At 40.2% G+C, this 22,337-nt stretch overlaps 1 protein-coding gene across 5 annotated transcripts in view; it reads right to left on the minus strand.

The window, feature by feature from the left end:
• SLC9C2 (solute carrier family 9 member C2 (putative)) overlaps positions 1–22,337 on the minus strand; it is an 87,642-nt gene that overhangs the window by 17,602 nt on the left and 47,703 nt on the right. For all 5 annotated transcript variants that reach the window (XM_042976313.1, XM_042976312.1, XM_042976310.1 and 2 more), the window contains 7 exons: positions 20,825–21,023; positions 20,158–20,346; positions 15,994–16,143; positions 10,950–11,001; positions 8,387–8,535; positions 5,596–5,721; positions 205–303 (listed from right to left, as the gene is read on the minus strand). In XM_042976313.1, coding sequence (XP_042832247.1) covers positions 205–303; positions 5,596–5,721; positions 8,387–8,535; positions 10,950–11,001; positions 15,994–16,143; positions 20,158–20,346; positions 20,825–21,023 — 964 coding nt within the window. The remainder of the gene's footprint in view (positions 1–204; positions 304–5,595; positions 5,722–8,386; positions 8,536–10,949; positions 11,002–15,993; positions 16,144–20,157; positions 20,347–20,824; positions 21,024–22,337) is intronic.

A 22,337-nucleotide genomic window follows, 5' to 3' on the forward strand; every position in this document is an offset into this window, starting at 1 on the left:
AAACATTTTGTTAAATGAGGAGCACCTTTCAGATGTTGGGTATTATCATTATCTCTCAGCTGTAGTGTTCACTCTGAGCAGAAATGGTTTCGTTTAGAAATTATGTTAAAAATATGAAACTTTCCTGGTTCCTAAATTTCTCCTTATGTTAAAATCATATATATTTCAAAGTACATTTTTAGTAAACAATGAATAGTCCCTTACAATTGCCATTCCTGAAATAATTAAGTAGATTCCTTGTGGCATTTCACCTTCTTTACAAATGACATCTCCATAGTCGAAGTAGGCAAGTTTGGCTCTTTCCTGAAAGAAAAATAAAAAAGGAGTCAACACAAAATTTCATAGCCTACTTTTCTAAATAGAAATAAGATGTTAAAGCTGAAATGGGTTTCAAGTAGAAAAAAAAGACTCCACAAATTGTATGCTTTGGTTTGTTAATGAATTATAATATGCTGACATGCCTCATCAATTTTATTTTAAAAGAAAGGAACAAGCAAGCAAATTGTAGACTTTGTGATTTGTACCGGGCACAGTGACTGATGGAAACATCCAACAAGTGCTCAGTTGAGTAGATGTTTACAATAAAGTGTGATACTTCTGATAAAGGAGACAGAAACAGGATGCTCTGGAAAAGTCCAGAAAGGCCACAGGACCCAGTATTGGGTGTCCAGGGAAGACTTTAAAGGGGAAAGAACAGCCAAGCTGAGGCCTGAAGGAAGGGTAACAGATAGCCAGGATACAATGAGTTGAACCCCATTCAGGGCAGAGGATTCGGCATATGCAAAGACCCAGAAGCAAATAGAGTATCTACAGTTGGGGTAACTGTAGATTTGGTATTCTGTGGCCACAGCAGGGTGGGGTGGAGACAGGCTTCACTAGGCATAGTGCCTAGGGTTCCCAACACATTAGGGACTCATAACAGTATTTTCATTTATTTTAAAATCAGAAGGGAATAAAAAAACTTTTAGGTGGAAGAAAATGCTTTAATACTAGAACATTTAATACTAATATATTTATCTTTATACTAACACTGTCGTAAAGTATAATTTTTGTTTTATATGGGGGAAGAGGCCGACTAAGGCAAAAGTGCCAGGGCCCATGAAAAGTCATAACACAGCCCCAGTAGAGAAAGGACTGGAGAAGTGAGCCAAAGCCAGGTCTTGAAGAGTCTTGTAGGCACATTAAAGAGTTTGGGCTTTTCCCCAAAACCAGAAAGGAGCCATGGAAGGGTTTGTAACTGGGGAATTAGGGTGACAGATCTGCATTTTATAAAGATATATGGGAAACATATCTCGAAATCATTCATAGTGGTTATCTCTAAATGTGGGGTAAGGAGTGATGAGTTTTCACTTTTTACTTCATGCACTTCATGGATAACTTCACGATTTTTTTAAAAAGGTCACATAAAACCAATTAGCCAGCTTATGTATTATTCAGACCCTTATTTTCTACCATTGACTTCTGGCTTCTCTTTATAGACTATTAGGTTTCTAATTAACCACACTGGCTGGAGAATGAAAGAAGGGAGGAGTAGTTAAAATTAACCATTGTAGCTGTGATGGAAACCACACTTGAAATCACAGTCTACCATAAGGGGTGTTATTTTGTTTACCCTGTGGATTTTAGCTAGTTAGCCACACAATCCCTGGGCTGTGTACTCCCAATTCATCACAATTTTTACCCTGGTAAAATTGGATTGAAATGGCTATCAAGACCCAACATATTAAGGAAAGGGTGCACATAGAGTAACAGAAGTCTGTAAGGGGATAGAGAGGGTCCAACAGCCTTGCAGAGGCATGGTAAGTCAAGGATGGGAAGGAGGTTATGTTGTGGTGACAGATTCACCTCAGGTGTCTATGAATCATTAATCTATAGAGTTAGCTTCTTCTCATTGGTTTTGGCATTCCTCCCCATTCACTGCTGGGTGGTCAGTTAATTACACTTGTGAACATTATTACCTACAAAGAACAAAATTCTAACTGTATCTTAAATTGGATTTTAACAAAACTAAGGAGAATGCAAATTATAAGAAACACTTTAGAGACACCTGCTTCCCAGTCCAAGTCCATCACCCACCTCCCACGCACATTTATTTGCAATCTATTCTTCAAACTACCCACTACAGCCCTTGGCCATCACGTCAGGTTTCTTCCTCCTTATTGCAGCCACACTTGTGCTCCCCAAAGCAGGACATCAGATCCAAGCTAAGCCAGTTGGACTTCTTTCTCAAGAATTGGAACTGAGAGACGAGCCTGGGAATTGAGAACTGAGCCATGATATCCAAGTGCTGGAAGAAGGGTCCACAAATTCCCACCACTGATATTCCTAAACTGGCCTGAATCCCACCCTGCCCATGCTTAGTTAGCTAACTATTTCTTAGTAGCTTCTCTATACCACCACCTTGTCTTTTCAGTCAACTTCCCCTTTGCTTAAACTAATTCAAGTAAGCTATTGTTACTTTTTTTTAATTAAAAAAATTTTTTTTTTAATTTTTGAGAGGCAGAGAGCATGAGCGAGGGAGGGGCAGAGAGAGAGAGAGACACAGAGCCCAAAGCAGGCTCCAGGCTCTGAGCTGTCAGCACAGAGCCCAACACAGGACTAGAAGTCGTAAGCCAAAAGATCATGACCTGAGCCAAAGCTGGGCGCCCAACCGAATGAGCCATCCAGGCTCATCCAGCTACCCCCTAGCTCTTGTTACTTTCAACCAAAGGAGTCTTAATTCAGTACATTTGAAATCAATTCAGAAGAAAAATTCAAAAATTTCTGATAGGAAGAAAACATTGGTATAGCAAAAAAGGAATCAGATATTCAAAGCTCAGTAGAACTTCATTATGATTGCTATCTTTCTAGAAAACAAGGAAAATGTCCTCATTGTGGACAAATAGATGCCTTACATATCTACGTGCCTAGATCACAAAATATGGTACAACCAAATTTATGGTAAAACAAATGCCATTCTTTCTCACAGAGTCTTCCTGATTCTAAAAATCTAACAGAGGGGCGCCTGGGTGGCTCAGTTAGTTAAGCGGCCGACTTCGACTCAGGTCATGATCTCACGGTCCGTGAGTTCGAGCCCCGCGTCGGCCTCTGTGCTGACAGCTCAGAGCCTGGAGCCTGTTTCAGATTCTGTGTCTCCCTCTCTCTGACCCTCCCCCGTTCATGCTTTGTCTCTCTCTGTCTCAAAAATAAATAAACATTAAAAAAAAATTTTTTTTTAAATAAAAAAAATAAAAATAAAAATCTAACAGAGGTTTTAACAGGTTGATGAAAAAGTTATAAATCTTATAATTTATACTATAGCCATTTAAAACTAGAACCACAAACTGGTGGTCTATGGGTCACATCCAATCCAAGGATGTTTTTTGTTTGGCCTGTGGGATATTTTTAAATTTTTAATGTGTGCAAAATTTTTAAAATTTGGAAATTTCGCATAAAAATTCAGATCTAAAAAATCTGACCTCCACATTATTAAATCTAATAGTCAATTTCTAATCTTCTTATTTGATCTCAGCCTCATTTGACATGGTTGCTTACTTTCCCCTTTATGAAATACTTTTTTCACTTGGCTTCTGGAACACCACTCTCTTTTAGTTTTCCTCCCACATGATGGATTACTCCTCAATTCTTCCCCCCCCCCCCGCCCCCAGTTTTATTCAGATGTAATTGACATATAGCCCTGTTCAGGTTTAAGAAATACCACATAATGACTTGACATACATATATTATGAAACGATTACCACAAGTTTAGTTAACATCCATTACCTCATCTAGTTACAAAAACAATTTTTTCCTTGTGATGAGAACTTCTAGGATTTAATCTCTTAGCAACTTTCAAATATACCATGCAGCAATGCTAATAACTATGGTCATCATGTTGTATAGCACATTCCTAGTACTTGTTTATAACTTAGAAGTTTGTACCTTTTGACTAACTTCCTTCAATTTTCCCTGCCCCTATCCTCTGCCTCTGGCAACCACAAATCTCATCTCTTTCCTATCTGTTTTGCTAATTCCTCCTCATTTCCACTCTAAATGTTGGATAGCCCAGAACTCAATCCTTGGATGTCCATAATAATTCCTTAACTTATCTCACCAAGTCTCCATATATTAAATACTATCTCTATGCTGAAAACTCCAAAATACCTATCTCCCGTTTGGCCTGCCACCTGAATTCCAGTCATGTATCTTACCACCTACGCAACATCTCCATTTGGATGTCTCAACACTTTCTCAAATTTAACTCATTCAGAATCAAACTCCTGTGCCCTCCATATAAATCTTCTCTTCTGCACTTAAGTCAACAGGAACTCCATTCCTATTTTCAGACTAAAATCCCAGAAGTCATCCTCTCTAACACTCCTTCCATCAGCACCTATCAGCTCTACCTTCCAAAACACATCAAGAGTCTGACCACTCGTCACTTTCACTAATCCAAACCACCATCACTCTTGCTTCTGGCTTTCCCTTGACCCCTTACCAACCTATTCTCAACATAGCGATAAGGTGGTCTTTTTTTTTAAGTTTATTTATTTGTTTTGAGAGAGAGAAAGAATACACACATGTGTACACACACATGCAAACCAGGGAGGGTCAGAGAGAGGGAGAGAGAGAGAATCCCAAGCAGGCTCCACACAGTCAGTGCATGAGGTCATGACCTGAGCCAAAATCAAGAGTCAGACACTTAACTGACTGAGCCACCCAGACATCCCCAAGGTGGTCATTTTGAAATGTACGTGAGATCATACCACATCTCTGTTCAAAACCTTCTCTTAAGTTTTCATTGAATTCAGAGTAAAAGCCAAACCCCTTACAATGGCCTGCAGAGTTGTACAAACTCAGGCTCCATTACTTCTCCAACTTCATCTGGTCCTGCCATCACTGCTTCTGCCACAGGGGCTCTGGGGATGTTCCTTGAACACACTGAGCACCCTCCGCACCAGGGCACTGCACTTGCCTGGAATGCTCTCCTCCCAGATATCTGCACGGCATGCAGATCCCACTTCAAATGTCACCTTGTTAGAGCAGCTTTCCCTGACCACCTCATATAAAATAGCTCCCCAACTATATTCCCTTTTCTCACTTTTTCTCCATAGCATTGATAGATCTAATAGACTACGTATTTGTGTGTTTATGTGTTTATTGTTTAGCTCTAGGCGTATAGTATAAAGTCCAAGAAGGCAGGGACTTCATTTGCTTTATTCACTGGCATATCCCCAAACCTAGAACCGCCTCTGGCACAGGGAGAAGATTCAATAAATATTTCTTGTAAGAGTCTAAATTTCCATAACAGTTGACTTTAGACAGAGCATGAACTCTGGAATATACCACAGTTCTTGCTGTTCCCTATAATACTATACAGCTTCTTTTACTTTTATATTATCTACCTTGCCTGTATAGTAACTTAAACTTGAAACCCTTGCTCTAAAAAAAAGTAGAAAACTGGAAAACTGGGTTTTGCTGGGCCTCCATTTTGGCTTACGCTTCATTGGCCATCACAGGATTCTTGACTTGGATATACTTTTTGTTAATCTTGCCTTAGGGAGTGGAAAGTAATTATCATCAAAAGTGAACCAGGATAGAAGACAGAATCTTTACCTTGAAGAACTCAATGAGAACATCTTTATTTTCCAGCCAAACAATATTATGAAGATATTTGTCAGGGGTTGGTGGTGGGATTGCCATTGGAAAGTCATTCAGTGCCTTTATTTTCCTAAGAAGTACCTGAAAACAGTCAAAATAATGGTGATCAGATCCTATAGCAGAAAAGAGATTTATGTAAAAATTAAGGAAATCTTTAAACACTATTGTCATGTAAATTTATTTTAATTTTGACTCATACTTTCTCTCACCCTATTTAAATTATCCTCTAACCTTTTTTGTCCCTATTCTTCCCTTAACTCATTGAATCTATGAATTGATATATATTTTTAATGTTTATTTTTTTTTAATTTTTTTTTAACATTTATTTATTTTTGAGACAGAGAGAGACAGAGCACGAATGGGGCGGGGCAGAGAGAGAAGGAGACACAGAATGGGAAGCAGGCTACAGGCTCTGAGCCATCAGCCCAGAGCCTGACACGGGGCTTGAACTCATGGACCGCGAGATCGTGACCTGAGCCGAAGTCGGACGCTCAACCGACTGAGCCACCCAGATGCCCCAAATTTTTGAGAGAGAGACAGAGCATGAGCGGGAGAGGGGAAGAGAGAGAGGGAGACACAGAATCCGAAGTAGGCTCCAGGCTCTGAGCTGTCAGCACAGAGCCTGACGCGGGGCTCGAACTCAGACCATGAGATCATGACCTGAGCGGAAGTCGGACGCTCAACCGACTGAGCCACCCAGGCGCCCCTATGGATTGATATATTAACTCATATTGAATTTATTATCTTTATAATTCAGTTAACACTGTAGTCCACTGTGTTAATTTCAGATCATCTAAACTTCTCAGTTTGGGGCACCTGGATGGTTCAGGCGGGTGAGCATCCAACTCTTGATTTTGGCTCAAGCGATCCTACATGGTATTGAACCCCATGTCAGGCTCCACACTGAGTGTAGAGCCTGCTTGAGGTTTTCTCTCTCTCCCTCTGCCCTGCTTCTCCACTCACACACTCTCTCTCTCTAAAATGAAAAAATAAAATAAACTTCACAGTTGACTACTGTACAATTTAATGCCACATTTCCTCAAATCTTTCTTGTATGTATTATTTGCTTCCCTAAATTCTTCTAATTTTGAAGGATATAGTTTCAGTTTTATGGGCTCTCAGAAACCTTCTCTGGCTTCCCACACCAGGTAAGAGATAATCACTTGACTGACTGAATGAATAAAGGATTAAATCAAAGAACGAGAAAGAGCCAGTGGACTTTGGGGTCATCGTTGTATTAAGTATCCAATCTCCCCAAGAGTCCATAACACATAGTAGGTATTCTACATGTATTTACTCAATTAAATTGAATTAGCTAGGTAATTCCTTATGACTAGCTCCTTATGACTTAGAAGATAATTATATCTCTTTGGCTGACAATTAGGCAATTAATATGCATTCAATAAGTAACTGTTGAATGATTGATTTACCCATTACCTTTCTAAACAAACCTATAGAAAAAAATAGCCTCTCTCCTTATAAGGGCTATTATTTATTTATTTTAATTAATGAATAACAAGAATTCAATTGAATCCTATATAATCTTCAACTGATAAATGAAAAGAATAGAATACAAACCACAGCGTGTGTAGAGGTATATACAACTTGAAGGATACTGTAAAGTAGCCCTTTTCTTCCCTCTGTCAGACACTAAGAAGAAATCATATAACCCATTTTGTCCTTTGCCATAATATTAGCCTAAAGAGATAGAGCCTCAGAAGGGAAAGCTGGCCTGTCCCACACCCATTTCTCTTTGGGAATCATGGAGAGGGGACTATGTCCAGGGAATGACCAGAAGCACAGTGCATGTGACCCTTGGCTGGGAGCTGCCAGTGACAAGGAAAAGCATATGATACCCAGAAGCAGCTTAATCAGTGGTCAACACAGACAGAAGGTAGGACTAGAACTTCCATATTTCTGCTTTCTGTTAGGAAACTGACAGGTTCTTGCAGAGGATAGGAAGAACAATATTTGCACAAATGCACAGTCTAGATGGTGGATGTGATAGAGTGATAGCATTAAATATTAAATATGTTTTTCTGTCATATGTTCCTATTTTTTTTTGCAAATACATTTATCATTTTTCAAAAGTCCATTTATCAGCTAACCAATTATGGTGTCTTCCTGGGTCCTCCTCTCTCAGAACTGCACGCCCAGACTCCCACCAACACACACAAGCACACACACACCCACACACACACACACGCACACACGCAAGCTGATCCTTTCCCTACCATGTTAACGTTATGTGACTCCCACCTCCCTTGTCACAGCTGCCTGGCCTGGGCAGTACACATTCCACCAGTGGATAGACAAGCAGAAAAATCTAATGAGTTTGTAGAGGGAGCCAAAAGAAGAGGCCACAGAGGGCAACCCTCACAGGAAATGGAGAACCCAGAAAGCTTTCCAGGTCCATAGTCAGGTCCCTTCCTCAGGCATGGCCATATGGTCTGGCTACCATGGGTTTGGTTAGGCACTCTTATGTCTTTATAATAAACCCCCCAGCCCCATTTCTTGGCAAGGTCTAGCTCAAGTTGGTTTCTGTTACTTGCAACCAAATAGTTTTGACATGGTGTATACCAGGTCGCACTGGCACTAACTGCCACTGGCATTAACAAAGGCTCCAGGCAAATTACAGCTAACACCCGATTTAATCTCCCTCACTCCTTACATTCTGCTCAAGTAACAATGCAGCCTCGGGTGTTGGGCTCATGGAATCAAGCAACGTGGATAATTGCTTTATTACCTTATTCATCTCGATGCCCTCATGTTTATCAATAATGCCTCTTGACCAAAGGAAGGTGAGGTTTTTCAGAGCTTTAGCAATCACGTTCCGGATTGCCTGCCTAGTCTTCAAAGCAATGACAACATCACGACCCTCGTGCTCTATGAGTCCTGAAGCAAATATAACCGTCAGTAAGCATACAATGCCATAACCATGATAATAACTAATATGTGTGTAATAGTTTGTAAATTCCAAAGTGCTTACACAATATCCTTTTATTCCTGCTTCATACAGAACACGCGAGGCCGGTAGGACTAGAGCTATTTTCATCTGCATTTTATGGATGAGAACATTGAAAACTGGCGTCCCCCACCAGCTAGGAGAGAATCACTCTCTCCTCTTTATTCCCATGGCATGTCCTACATATCTCCATTATGGAACCTACTATAGTGTGGGATTTTGGTCCTTACTTATTTGATCCTTCACATCATATAACTTTTGTTGGGTGAACGCATAAATGGCTTCATGAAAGAGACCCCTGGCTTCAGCTGGTGGGGATTTCTGAGATCAAATGGCATAGCTTTTCCTCTTTAATGAACACAGGAAGTCATGACCTGGACTGGAAGACATGGCGAAAACAGCGTCTCTTTCATCTTTGTCATCCTGACATTAAGCAAAGTGCCTGACATCCGGGGCGCCTGAGTGGTTCAGTCAGTTAAGCATCGGATTTCGGCTCAAGTCATAACCTCACAGTCCGTGAGTTTGAGCCCCGTATCGGGCTCTGTGCTGACAGCTCAGAGCCTGGAGCCTGCTTTGGATTCTGTGTCTCCCTCTCTCTCTCTGCCCCTACCCCACTCTCTCTCCCTCTCTCTCTCTCTCAAAAATAAATATAAAAAAATTTTTTTTAATGCCTGACATCTGGAAGGTACTCAAACTTTTTTTTTAAGTTTATGTATATTTTTTTGAGAGAGAGAGAGAGAGCGCACGCATGCATGAGTTGGGGAAGGGCAGAGAGGGTGGTAGACAGAGAATCCCAAGCTGGCTCTGCGCTGTCAGCGTGGAATCTGACGCAGGGCTGGAACTCCCGAACGGTGAGATCATGACCTGAGCTGAAATTAAGAGTCAGACTCTTAATCCCCTGAGCCACCCAAGGTTGCTGCTCAAACTTTTTTTTGAACGGCCATGAGCTGGCCGCTAAAATGAAGGATAGCGTGATCACGAACAGATTTCAGTGTCAGGTGCACCTGGGCTCGAGATCTAGCTCAGCACTTACCACCCACATGCCTTGAGGCGCATTAAACTTTCTAAACCTCAGCTTCATTATCTATAAAGTGAAGACAGTAATAGTATCTGCCTCTTGGAGTAATTACAAGGATTAAATGAGATAATGCACATAAAGCTGATAACACAGTTCCTGACATAATTAGCATTCAATAATCAGTTGCAGTAACCATGTGGGAACAGGCATTCCCTTTTACAGGACTGAATCAAGAAAACTTTGTAATATTCCATATGAATCTAAAGCATAATATGAGATAGCAGCTCCTACACCCCTAATCTTTAAAAGCACAGAAATAGGGGCACCTGGGTGGCTCAGTTGGCTGAGTGTCCGACTTTGGCTCAGGTCGTGATCTTGCGGTTCATGGGTTTGAGCCCCGCATCGGGCTCTGTGTTGACAGCTCAGAGCCTAGAGCCTGCTTCGGATTCTGTGTCTCCCTCTCTCTCTGCCCCTCCCCCGCTCACGCTCTGTCTATCTCTCAAAAATAAACATTAAAAAATAAGTAAATAAAAGCACAGAAATAAAAATCTATCTCTATATGTAAAGGCAACAATGGGTCCTGGGTTATCTGAGACAGTGCCGAAATATTCTGACCTATTGTCTCCAAATTCACAATGTCATTCATTAGGCCATGTTCTTCTAATTTTGATTTGGAAAGTATGATCCTCATAAATCCATTTGGCATCTTACAATGTGGCTATGAGTACAAAGTGATTTCACTTCATCTCTTTTATAGTAACATCCGTTTATCAAGAACCTACTATATGCCAGGGCTCTCTCCCAGATACTTTGGCACACACTCACAGCCTGCCCCACAGCCCCTTATGAGGAGAGCAGACCCAAGAAGCTTTGTATAAAACCCTGCTTCAACGCAAGCTGTGTGCTTCAACGCAAGCAGAGAGACTAGAAATGTCAAGAGATTGTAGCCCCACATTCCTGAGTATGCTTGTAAGCAAAGTAGAACAAAACAAAGCACCCTTTGTCAAATGTAATCGCCTTGTGTCTTTTTCTGACAGCCTTAAGGAACCTGCCATCTTAAGCCACTCTCCACACCCCTCATTCTTTCCTCTACACTCCCATGGCCAGTACAAGACCTTCTCTAACTTTCTGCAATTATCCATTGATATTCTCATACCTTCCGCCTGGCTCTGCATTTTTGGCATACCTGGACTACTACTGCATTCAGTAAATGCTCACTGGATGAATAAATGAGTAATCGAAGATGAGTATGAACTTGGCTTCCCGTGGCTAAATGATGGGATAATAGCGTGTGATTTCAGGAAATCAGATACTCCAACTACTTACCAAGTTCTTTGATGGCATCTCGTTTGTTGGTTTCCAAAATTTCATATAATTTCTGTAAGAAGTTAAGAAAGACATTAATTTCTTATTATGGCAAGTGCGTGTCTGCCTTTAAAATCTGAGAAGAAGAAATCCCACTTAGTTTGTGACTTGGGGAAGATGTTTAGCTCAAGTCTTCCCTCTGTGCCGAGTCTGCCGCTCTCCCCATGCTCCTCCTCATATTACAACAAATACAATGCAGTCAGTAGCTTACATAGCTACTGGACCTAGCATTTCGCAGAAAAGATTAGTGTGTTTAAATGTTTATTTATTTATTTTTGAGAGAGAGAGAGAGAGCGCGCAAGTGGGGAGAGGGCAGAGAGAGAGAGAGAGAGAGAGAGAGAGAGAATCCCAAGCAGGCTCAGCACTGGCAGCACAAAGTCTGATGTGGGGCTCAAACTCACAAACCGAGAGATCACGACCTGAACGGAAATCAAGAGTCAGATGCTTAAGTGACTGAGCCACCCAGGTGCCCCAGGAAAGGTTGGCGTGTATTCCACTCTGCACCAAGGAGAATTCTCACAGATAGTGCTCCGGTTTGGGATAGCCAACTGAGCAGCTGTTTGGGCAGCCTGTCTATCAGGAGCACAAGACCAAGTAGAATAATGAGAAACTATGGCTTTTGTTAGTTGATGTTTCCTACAGAGAACTCCTGACATACCTAGGAAATAGCTCTACTCCAAGGATTAACCATGGTGTAAGCTCTGTTCAATCATACAATAGGTCTTGGTCAAATGCCTGCCATGTCCCCGCTACTGCTCTTCGTGGAGCTTATTCTCCACCTTTAATCTTTCTGGAGCTTGCACTTGGCCACACAACAGCCCCGGGACCACACAACTGACAATTCCCCAGGATTGTAGGGCATAGATGACTGAAACTCTGTGCCCAAATAACACGTGGCATAGTGCTATTTACAGGGAACGGTAGCTAACACGGTGCTATTTACTGGCTTATTATAAAGTTTAAGTAGCTGAAGTTAAGTTTCGTTGTTGTTGTTGTTTTGGTTTAGAAAAATCACATGTAAGAAATCTCTCATTTTGAATATAAGAACGAGATATACAATTTTTATTAAGTTGTTTCTTCTCACTTGAAAACATTGAATCAATATTGGGAAGGTGACAAATTAATAGCTGGCACCCACAAACCGTGGTCCCGCCCTGCTTGCACAGGTGCACAGCCCCCTTCAAACTGAACTGGCTCCATAGCAACTCTGTAAAAATGCCAGAGAATGACCTGCGCGAGACAGCATAGGAACCGATGCCTACCTACAAATAGAATATAATCACTTAAGGCTGGGCACATGTGACTCCTCTAAACGTGAGCTGTCACTGGTCAGTTTTTGAACCACAACACTTTCAGAATACACACGAGTTTAATATCTAAATATCTCAAAAAATATTTAAGTCAGTACTGAGGTCGCCTTTAAAAATTCTAAAGGAGAATTTGTTTCATCTCTTACACTTCGAGGCCACGGCCCCCAAATCTCTGCCTTCTCCTCAACTCCTCAAAACGCATTACCTCCCACCACTGGCAGCTGTTTTTCTTCTCTCCTATTCCTCTTTCTGAAATCTTTTCTCCTATGAAGAGCTCTATCTTCTTTCTATTATAGATCAATCTAGACTTTCCATAGTTCTTTTAATTGTCTTATCTAATATTCGAAGTAAATCAACAAGGTAGGATTCTATTGCACATTTGATCCAATGCTCAATAATTCTTTGATAAATCTAGATAATAGTTCTCTAGCTTATCTATAAAGATGTCATGAAAGATGTCAGATGCCTTGCTAAAATTCAGCTATTCTAGAGTGTTCCCTGATTATAAAAGAAAATCTTAAATTCTGAAGATATTTAACAACTAATCTTTTTATGTATTTTAGAAATTAAAATTAAAATATTAAGGTAGGTATCTTCACAGCCTATTTTCCTCTCCTGAATTTCATTCAGAAAAAGCCTCTCTTTATTGGCTGAGGGCCTGAGGTAACTAACAGTCATCACAAAAAATTAGGCACAACAAGCAGAAGACATAACCCCCAGGCCATCCCTGATTTTATGTACACACACAGATCATTAGATCTAGGTCCTCAGTAGTTAGGATTTAAATTCATTGTCAGGTTACAAGTCAAGAGTCTCACTTAGGCTGAGAAAATACTACCAAAAGTCACCAAACACTGGGCAGAGGAAAACAGAATGAATGACAAGCACCAAGCATGACAAATATAAGAATGAACCTCAACGAAGCAGAACTACTACAGGAAACAACAGCAACAACAAAATTTAAATAAAGAGATTCAAGGGAATATCACATTTGTTTAAAAAAAATAAAGGAACTAGTTTCAATGAGAAGAAGCAATCACAGTACGTGGAGATAAGAAAGCGTTCAGTCAAGAAAAGAAAGAGAATGTAATAGATGGGCTGAATAGCAGAATAAACATAGCTACAGACTAAATTCGGAACATGGAAAATCAAGCTGGGTGGGGGGTTCTCACTGCAAAGAGGAAAGAGTAGGAAGTTATGAGAAAACATGAAACAAGGACTAAATCCAGAAATTCAAAACTGTGTTTAAAAGGGTGCTGGGCGCCTGGGTGGCTCAGTCGGTTGAACGTCCGACTCTTGATTTCAGCTCAGGGCATGACCCCAGGGTTGTGGGATCGAGCCTGGTGTAGGGCTCCACGCTGAGGATGGAGCCTGCTTGAGATTCCCTTTCTCTCCTTCTGCTCCTCTCCCTGCTCACACTCTCTCTTTCGAAAAAGAAAAAAAAAATTAAATTAATCTTTTAAATAAATAAATTAAGGTTGCTGAAGGAGAAAATAGAAACAGGGGAGGGAACAATCAAAGAGGTGATGGAAGGAAGATGGCAATCTTCTAATTATGAAAACTCCACCAAGTGCTGTGTGGGATCACGTTTTTACATTTATTTTTATTTTTTTACTTTAAAAAAATTTTAAGTGATCTCTACACCCAACATGGGGCTCCAACTCACAACCCCAAGATCAAGAGTCACGTGCTCTTCTGACTGAGCCAGCAGCCAGGCACCTCAATAACTTTTTTTTTAATTACATCTAGACACATTCTGGTGAAATTTCAGAACTCCAAGGAGAAAATCCCAGAAGCCTCTAAACGAAGAGAAAAAAGTCACCTACAAAAGCACAAGTAAAGTCAGACTTGTACCAGCAATGCTAAAGACGGATGGCGATACCTTCAAGAAAATAGCTTTGGAGTCCATAATTCTAAGAGCAAGATACAAAGATTTTTGCACACTGAAGCCCATACATCACCTATGGAAAAAACTATTTATGGGCATAATCTAGCATGATGAAAGGAAAGCAAAAAGGAGGCTCGCATGGGACTCCAGAAAGAGTGGCTAAGGAATCCATAAGCAAAAGAAAAGAGGAAGATAGTTTAAAAAAATTTTTTTTAATTAACCATTTGACTGTTTCACTCAAAAGAGTGTCTTTTAAGTAGTAGATGTTTAATGATATTGATCATATTTCCTTTGTTATGGGTTGAATCCAATGGTAGTTTCTACAATGAATAATATTTATACATAATCATAACAAAGTAAAGGTTGTTTTTTTGGTTTTCCATGTATGGAGTCATTTCTTGAAAAGAATGAAGACTTAATTATACTTACAGAATAGAATGTAAATGCTATAAACCTTTTCTATGTAAAAATAATGGCTCCAAAATTTAAGACAGGGAGAAAAATAAAAGGCTAAAGCAATGTCTTAATCTCCTTATACTTCATGGCAGAGAGTCAATAAAGTCTGTTTAGAGATAATGAATCAAGAGTTAAATACATGTTATATTATTAAAATTATCGTGGCAAGCAGTAGAGGAATTAACACGAGAACGGTTAATACAGGGCGGTCTCTGGGAAGTGGGGCGCAGGGAGGGATACTTGTATTTCTCACATTTTATTATTTTCAAGTTGTAAAATTATGCATGATGATTTTTTACCATCTTTTCTGTGTTTTCTCTTCTCTACACCCACATGCACACCCACACCCATGTACATATACACACACACACACACACACACACACACACACACACATACATATTTCGGTTCAAAGACCTTACCCTTCGGGCCATGCAGAGCCACTGAATACTCTTAAAGCAGAAAGTCACATATGAAACTTGAAATAGTCCTTTAGGAACATTACTCTACTGAATTGCAGAGGGGCCTGGGACAGACGGCTTGGCATGAGGGAACCTAGTTAGCAGGTGATTCACTGCATCTTCAAGTACCTAGTATGCTTACGTCCTCGTCTCCCACTTGGTACTTACGTCACACTGCCTGCAAATAAGGAAGGTCTTGAACAATTACATACGTACATACATACCACAACTCGGCCACTTCTCGGCACCAGCATTTCCAGCTTTCACTGTCAAATCTTTGTTCTCTTGCCCTCTCTCTTCCTCCCCACTTTAGACCTACCCTTTCTTTGAAGGCTCATTCGAGTTTTGATTCCTGCAGGAAGACTTTTCCAACTTGCCCTACCTTTTAGAGAGGGTTACAAAGACAGACGGATCTCAAGTCTGCATTCAGAAAATAAAAACAAAGAGATAGATTGTCTTCTATGAAGATCATAAATGAGCTTGATAAAGATACCTGAAAGGTAAAGAGCAAAGACTGTTCTCTGTGGCACCTCAGCGCCTCGGATAATGTAATAAACCATCGAATGGCCCTTTACTTGCTACAATTTATCCATTGGGTCAAACACTTATAGAAGTAAGAGCACCCCGGTGGCTCAGTCGGTTAAGCTTCTGACTCTTGATTTTGGCTCAGGTCATGATCTCAAGGCTTGTGAGTTCGAGCCCTGCATTGGGCTCTACACTGTCAGTGTGGAGCCTGCTTGAGATTCTCTCTCTCCCTCTGCCCTCCTCAGCTCCCTCTCTCTCTCAAAAAATAAATAAGCTAAAAAAAAATTTAAATACATTCAGAAGTAGTGTTAAAAGACATACACCCAAACGACTGTTTTCCCAAGTGAACAGGGCTTGTCTCTCACCTGATATATTGATTCTCGGCTGGAAATTTGTTTTATTAAAAATTTGGTATCCTCTTGACTTTTGACATAACCTTTTGTAATACTATACATCAAGTGGAGGCGCTTTTTGATCTGCACATCGACAATATTTATCAGTAGTGGTATTATTATCTGGAACAGTGAAGAGAAAAAAAAAAAAAAAAAAAAAAAGCCTGAACATTTGATGAGGAAAAGCACCCTCCACGGTGGGCATTCTCAAAGTGTCATCTGAGGGAGCAGCGGGCACTACCCAGAGTCTTGTCAGAAATGCAAATTCTCAGGCCTTCCTCTAGACCCTCTGAACCAGAAACTCCGGGGCTGGGCTCAGAAATCTGTCCTAACCAGTTCTCCAGGTGAGTCTATCTATGCGCACTCAAGTTTAAGAGCCACTCTTCAAAGGAATGAAAGGTCAATGCATACCTGGTGAGGGAAGTCCTCACCACTGCCTTTACCCCCCATTCTCCACACCCCCAGATTTCAGGAGACAAGCGGTCTCCTAACCTGCATGATAGTCACCGACTAAATCAATCATCCCTCTGCCCCTCAGTTTCTTAACTTGCAAGATAAGGAATAGTGGGTATTAAAGATACTTCTCAGCTCTAAATTTCTCAAATCCTAAGCTGAAACAAGAGAGTGTGGTGATTGAACAGAATGCGTTTTTTGTTTTGTTTTGTTTTTAATGTTTATTGATTTCTGAGAGAGAGAGACACAGAGCATGAGTCGGGGAGGGGCAGAGAGAGAGGGAGACACAGAATCCGAAGCAGGCTCCAGGCTCTAAGCTGTCAGCACAGAGCCTGACACAGGGCTTGAACTCACAGACTGTGAGATCGTGACCTGAGCCGAAGTCAGAGGCTTAACCGAGTGAGCCACCCAAGTGCCCTGAACAGAATGGGGTTTTAAATATAAACCTTCCTAGGCTCAAGGACCAGCTCTACTATTCACCAGCTCTGTGACCTTCAGCAAGTTACTTGCAACCTTGAGGACTCAGTCTCCTCATCTGTAAGATGAGGATAATAATACTTAAGTACCCAAAGTCCAACTGAGCTGCTCCTCAAAAACCAACGCAGTCAAGGGGCTCCTGGAGGGCTCAGTCCGTTGAGCGCACAACTTCGGCTCAGGTCATGATCTCGTGGTTCGTGAGCTCGAGCCCCACGTCAGGTTCTGTGCTGAAAGCTCAGAGCCTGGAGCCTGCTTCAGATTCTCACTCTCTCCCTCTCTGTTCCTCCCGACTTGCGTGCTCTCTCTCAAAAATAAACAAACTTAAAAAAATAAAAGAATGCAGTCAATTACAGAAAGAGTCACATCAGACTGCAGGGCAGATGGTGAGGAACCAAGTAACAAAGGAGGAACATGAGAAGAAGAAAAGAACATCATAGCAAAGGAATTATAAGAGCAGAGAAAGAAGAGACTTTTAGCCACTCTGATAGTTGTGTAACTTTGGGCAGAGGGAGAGATAGAAGAGGATTTTTACAAAGTTTCATTCTGTGATGCACTAATCCCCCCATGAGCTGTTCCTAAGAGGATTTAAAGTAAAAATCTCCATCATTCTTCCAAGCCTTCCAATACAGGTTTCTTTTGAAAGCCACATTGTGCTGAGGACTGGCTATTAGAGCACCTGACTTTATATAGTGGTAACACCTACTTCACGGAGTTATTGCAATCGTTTAATTAGATCACGTACGTACAGTTCTTTGCACACTTCCTGGAACATAGTAAGTGCTCAAGAGAAAAAGTTGATCCTGATTATATTAATTCCTTAAATATACTTCATTGAGATTTGTCAAGTGTGCTGGACAGAAGCAGCAACTGGTTCATACTCTGAATAGATTTGACTTGTACAATAACACATCTTTAAATCTTTACTTCCCTCAGAGAGACATTTCCACAAAGTATTACTTCCACGGTGATTGTTTTACCTTCATCTGCATACAGTCACTGTATAAAAATGGATGACATAAGGAAACTTCTCCCTTCCATTAAAAAAAAATTTTTTTAATATTTATTTTATTTTTGAGAGAGCAAGACAGAGTGTGAACAGGGGAGGGACAGAGAGAGAGGGAGACACAGAATCTGAAGCAGGCTCCAGGCTCTGAGCTGTCAGCACAGAGCCCGACGCGGGCCCTGAACTCAGGAACCATGAGATCATAACCTAAGTTGAAGTTGGACGCTTAACTGACTGAACCACACCCAGCTGCCCCTCTCCCTTCCATTTTAAGACTTGGCCTCATGCTACATATCCTGATTTCTAGAATAGTCTGTGTTCCAGTGGGGTTATACCTTAGGTGGGCACTTGGCTGTAAACTCAGTCATAGAGCAAAATCACGAATAATCAAAATTACCACTTAAAGCAGCTTTTGTATATACAACTCTGTGTAATAACTCTTATGAATGCCGAGGCTTGGTAACATTGACACAGAATCAAGGAAGGAATAGAAAATAAAGTCTACAAGTGCAAGTCTGAGCATTCAAACAATTCTGTCTTTAAGAGGACTACTAAATTTCTTGGAGAATGGGAGCTACATGGAGGAGATTAATGAATGCCTTTTTCACCAGGGTTTACAGCAGGTTTTGAAAAAAAAATTAATCTTTTATAACTTCAGTACATACCAGTAAACTCACTTGACAGGATAAGAATTCAACCACTCAAAAAAAAAAAAAAAAATACAGTGGCAAGCAAAACCATCTAAAGTTCCCAAGTTAAGGGGTGCCTGGGTGGCTCAGTCAGTTAAGCGTCCAACTCTTGATTTCCGCTCAGGTCATGAGTTCATGGTTTGTGGGATCGAGCCCTGTGCCCGGCTCTATGCTCAAAGTGCAGAGCCTACTTGGGATTCTCTCTCTCCCTCTCTCTCTCTCTCTGCTCCTCCCCTGTTCTCTCTTTCTCAAAATTAATTAATTCATTTAAAAAATAAAAAGGTAGGGGCGCCTGGGTGGCGCAGTCGGTTAAGCGTCTGACTTCAGCCAGGTCACGATCTCGCGGTCCGTGAGTTCGAGCCCCGCGTCGGGCTCTGGGCTGATGGCTCGGAGCCTGGAGCCTGTTTCCGATTCTGTGTCTGCCTCTCTCTCTGCCCCTCCCCCGTTCATGCTCTGTCTCTCTCTGTCCCAAAAATAAATTAAAAAAAAAAAAACGTTGAAAAAAAAAATAAAAAAAATAAATAAAATAAAATAAAAAGGTAAAGCTCCCAAGTTAAAAGCTGTATAAGACAACTCCATTGGAAAGAAAGATGGGAGGTTTAGGAGCTGAGACTGGAAATCTGAAAATCTACCTTCAGAATCAAAACCAGAAGCATAGAAAGAAGGACTAATATCTGTTGCAGAGATTGAAGGCCACAGTAAAATCGAATTCCATAGGCGGTATGCTATATAGACATGGGCTGCAGAGAAAATAACTTTCGTGCTTCTGCACAGTTAGGGATCTATGAGCAAATTTTACTAAAGCTTGGAGAATTTGTTTCTGGGTCACCCTGCTTTAAGTGGCACCACCATTTTCATTCATTCACTCAACAAATATCTATTAAGAACTCACTACATGCTAGGTACCATTCTAGAACCGGACGTTACATCAGTGACCAAAATGAAGATCCCTACCTTGTGGAGAGTACACACAACATACAGTACAAAGGTAATGAGTGCTATGAGGAAAAGCTAAACCTTAAGCAGGTACAAGAGCATCAGAAACATGGGGTGGAGAGCTGGCTGGGGTGGGGAGGCAGGATGCCATTTTACACAGACTGGTCAGGGGAGCCTCTGTGAGAAGATGAGAAAGTGAACCATACAGACACCTGTAGAGACAGCATTCCAAGTAAAGAGAGCTCCTTCTCGGGGCGCCTGGGTGGCTTGGTTGGTTAAGCGTCCAACTTCGGCTCAAGTCATGATCTCACGGTCTGTGAGTTCGAGCCCCGCGTCAGGCTCTGTGCTGACCGCTCAGAGCCTGGAGCCTGTTTCAGATTCTGTGTCTCCCTCTCTCTCTGCCCCTCCCCTGTTCATGCTCTGTCTCTCTCTGTCTCAAAAATAAATAAACGTTAAAAAATTAAAAAAAAAAAAAGAGAGAGCTCCATCTCTGTTTCCTTCAAGATAATGAGGTTTGTTAACACATCTAACAAACAGTGTAGGACAAAAACCCCAATATTTAGAAATGTGACATTTTACCTTGATGAGAGGAATAAACCTAAGTATTCTGAAATATCCTAGTATTACTGTAACCTGAATAAGAACAAAATTGTCTTGTCTCAATTTGACAAAGTATATACAAAAGATATCAATGATTCCAAGGAGCATGATAAAAAAGTCCAAAGTATTCCAATATTCACGAAAATATTTCCTTTTCAAAATTATTATCTATTTGGAAAACAAAGAGAATGTATGTTATTTCATAGCACCTATACAGTGATGTATACAGTGATGGATCTTTGACATTAACAGTTAAATCCTCAACTACAAGTGAGTTACATTCCAAAAGTTGAGTTTTAAGTTATTCATTTAGAATTTCAGAAAAATTATTTTTAATCTCCAACATCAGAAATTATAATTTGATTCAAAATATAATCTATAATGAAGTTGAAGTGCCAAAAACAAGCAGTTAAAAACAGCAGTAAACAGAGTTTTTGCAATACTATTAATAATAAAGTATGAAAACACTGGTGCTGACAAATGATCTTTGAAGCATTTATCCTAAAAAATGGTTCTCATCTTATGACAAGGACCTAGCAAACCAAGTTGGGTTTATCCCCTTATTTATTTTTTGCATATGACAAAAATAGATTAAAAATATCTGAATTATTCTTTTTATTGGATACATTTCTATTTTAAACAGTACCTTCAGTGCTGATTGAAATATATATAAAAATACAAAATAGTAGTTTATTGACATAAGTGCCGACACATTTAACTCTCTTGCCATTGGCCATAGATGCACTATCATGGGATAAATGTATATTAATGTTATAACATGTCCTGCATATTCAAATTCTTCTGAAAATACAATGTGATATACAAAAAGCAGAAATTTATTATTTCTGAAAAAAAGAGACCAAATACAATGTTAGGTCACTTTAAAAATATAACAATTAAGATCTGAAGTTCAACATTTGTTTTAACAAATCATTAACATTAACTTGAAGAAGAGTACACAAACATAAAATAAATAAGCAAAAACCTAAAGGATACTTTCTATACACAATAATCATAATAGAAAAAGATAAAAAATATAGTTCTTACTAATTTATATCAGGATGGGGAGGATTTTTTAAAATCAAAGCTAATAGTACATAGGAAACAAGGCAAAGATTCAGACATCAAAAGCAAGAAACAAATAAATTTAGAGAAAAACATCAGCATCATTTAAAATAAGAACAGGAAAAAATATTTTATTCAGTAATTATAATGTCATTTTGTTTTTGTTTTTTTCAATCCATCCTAAGTAGAGCCCAAGAAAAATAGGTTACCTGGATATATGTCAAGACCTTAGGATTTTAATTTCTTATATTTCTCTTCAAACTTAATGGAAAAAATTTTTTTTAATCATCAGAATTTGTTATGAAATGTATGTCAATGCCCACTTAAAATTTAGTAGCATTAATATTTCTGGCATTTCTCATGTTGACATCTTTCGTTAGTAGAAAAACCTGTCTTCCTGCTCTAAAAAGTATGTAAGTTCACAACTTATATACTAAAGGGAAAACTTTACACAAGTTCAGTGAAATCTGTATCTTGTGACTGTTTGGTTACAGCTATTGTTGGTAAATTGGTTACAGCTATTATTAAGGCCATGTTGTGTTTTTCCTAGTAATGGACATCAACAGAGCCACCCCTTGGCACAGATGAAATTGAGAGGAAGTTACAGACCATGAGTTTGCTCTTTCTCTCCCCTGATCACTGTTATACCCAGAAGAATACCAGAAGGATGTGAAAGCAGTCCAGTTTGTAATATGACCTTTAGACATGGCAGTTAACCCTTAAAGAGTCCAAATGTGACCATTCTTTTATTCTTCTCCCTACCTACTCTCTAATGGAGATATCAGCAAAGTTGCCAAAACAGAGTGGGGAAAGAGAAGCAAGAACTCTGCTCCATCACCACTCAATCAATAAGAGTTGACCAGGGGCGCCTGGGTAGCTCAGTCGGTTGAGCGTCCGACTTCGGCTCAGGTCACGATCTCACAGTTTGTGAGTTCGAGCCCCGCGCCGGGCTCTGTGCTGACAGCTCAGAGCCTGGAGCCTGCTTCCGATTCTGTGTCTCCCTCTCTCTCTGCCCCTCCCCCATTTATGCTCTGTCTCTCTCTGTCTCAAAAATAAATAAACATTAAAAAAAAAATTAAAAAAAAAAAAAAGAG

The sequence above is a fragment of the Panthera tigris genome, chromosome F3 (genome assembly GCF_018350195.1).
Source record: "Panthera tigris isolate Pti1 chromosome F3, P.tigris_Pti1_mat1.1, whole genome shotgun sequence".
In the NCBI taxonomy this organism is placed as follows: Eukaryota; Metazoa; Chordata; class Mammalia; order Carnivora; family Felidae; genus Panthera; species Panthera tigris.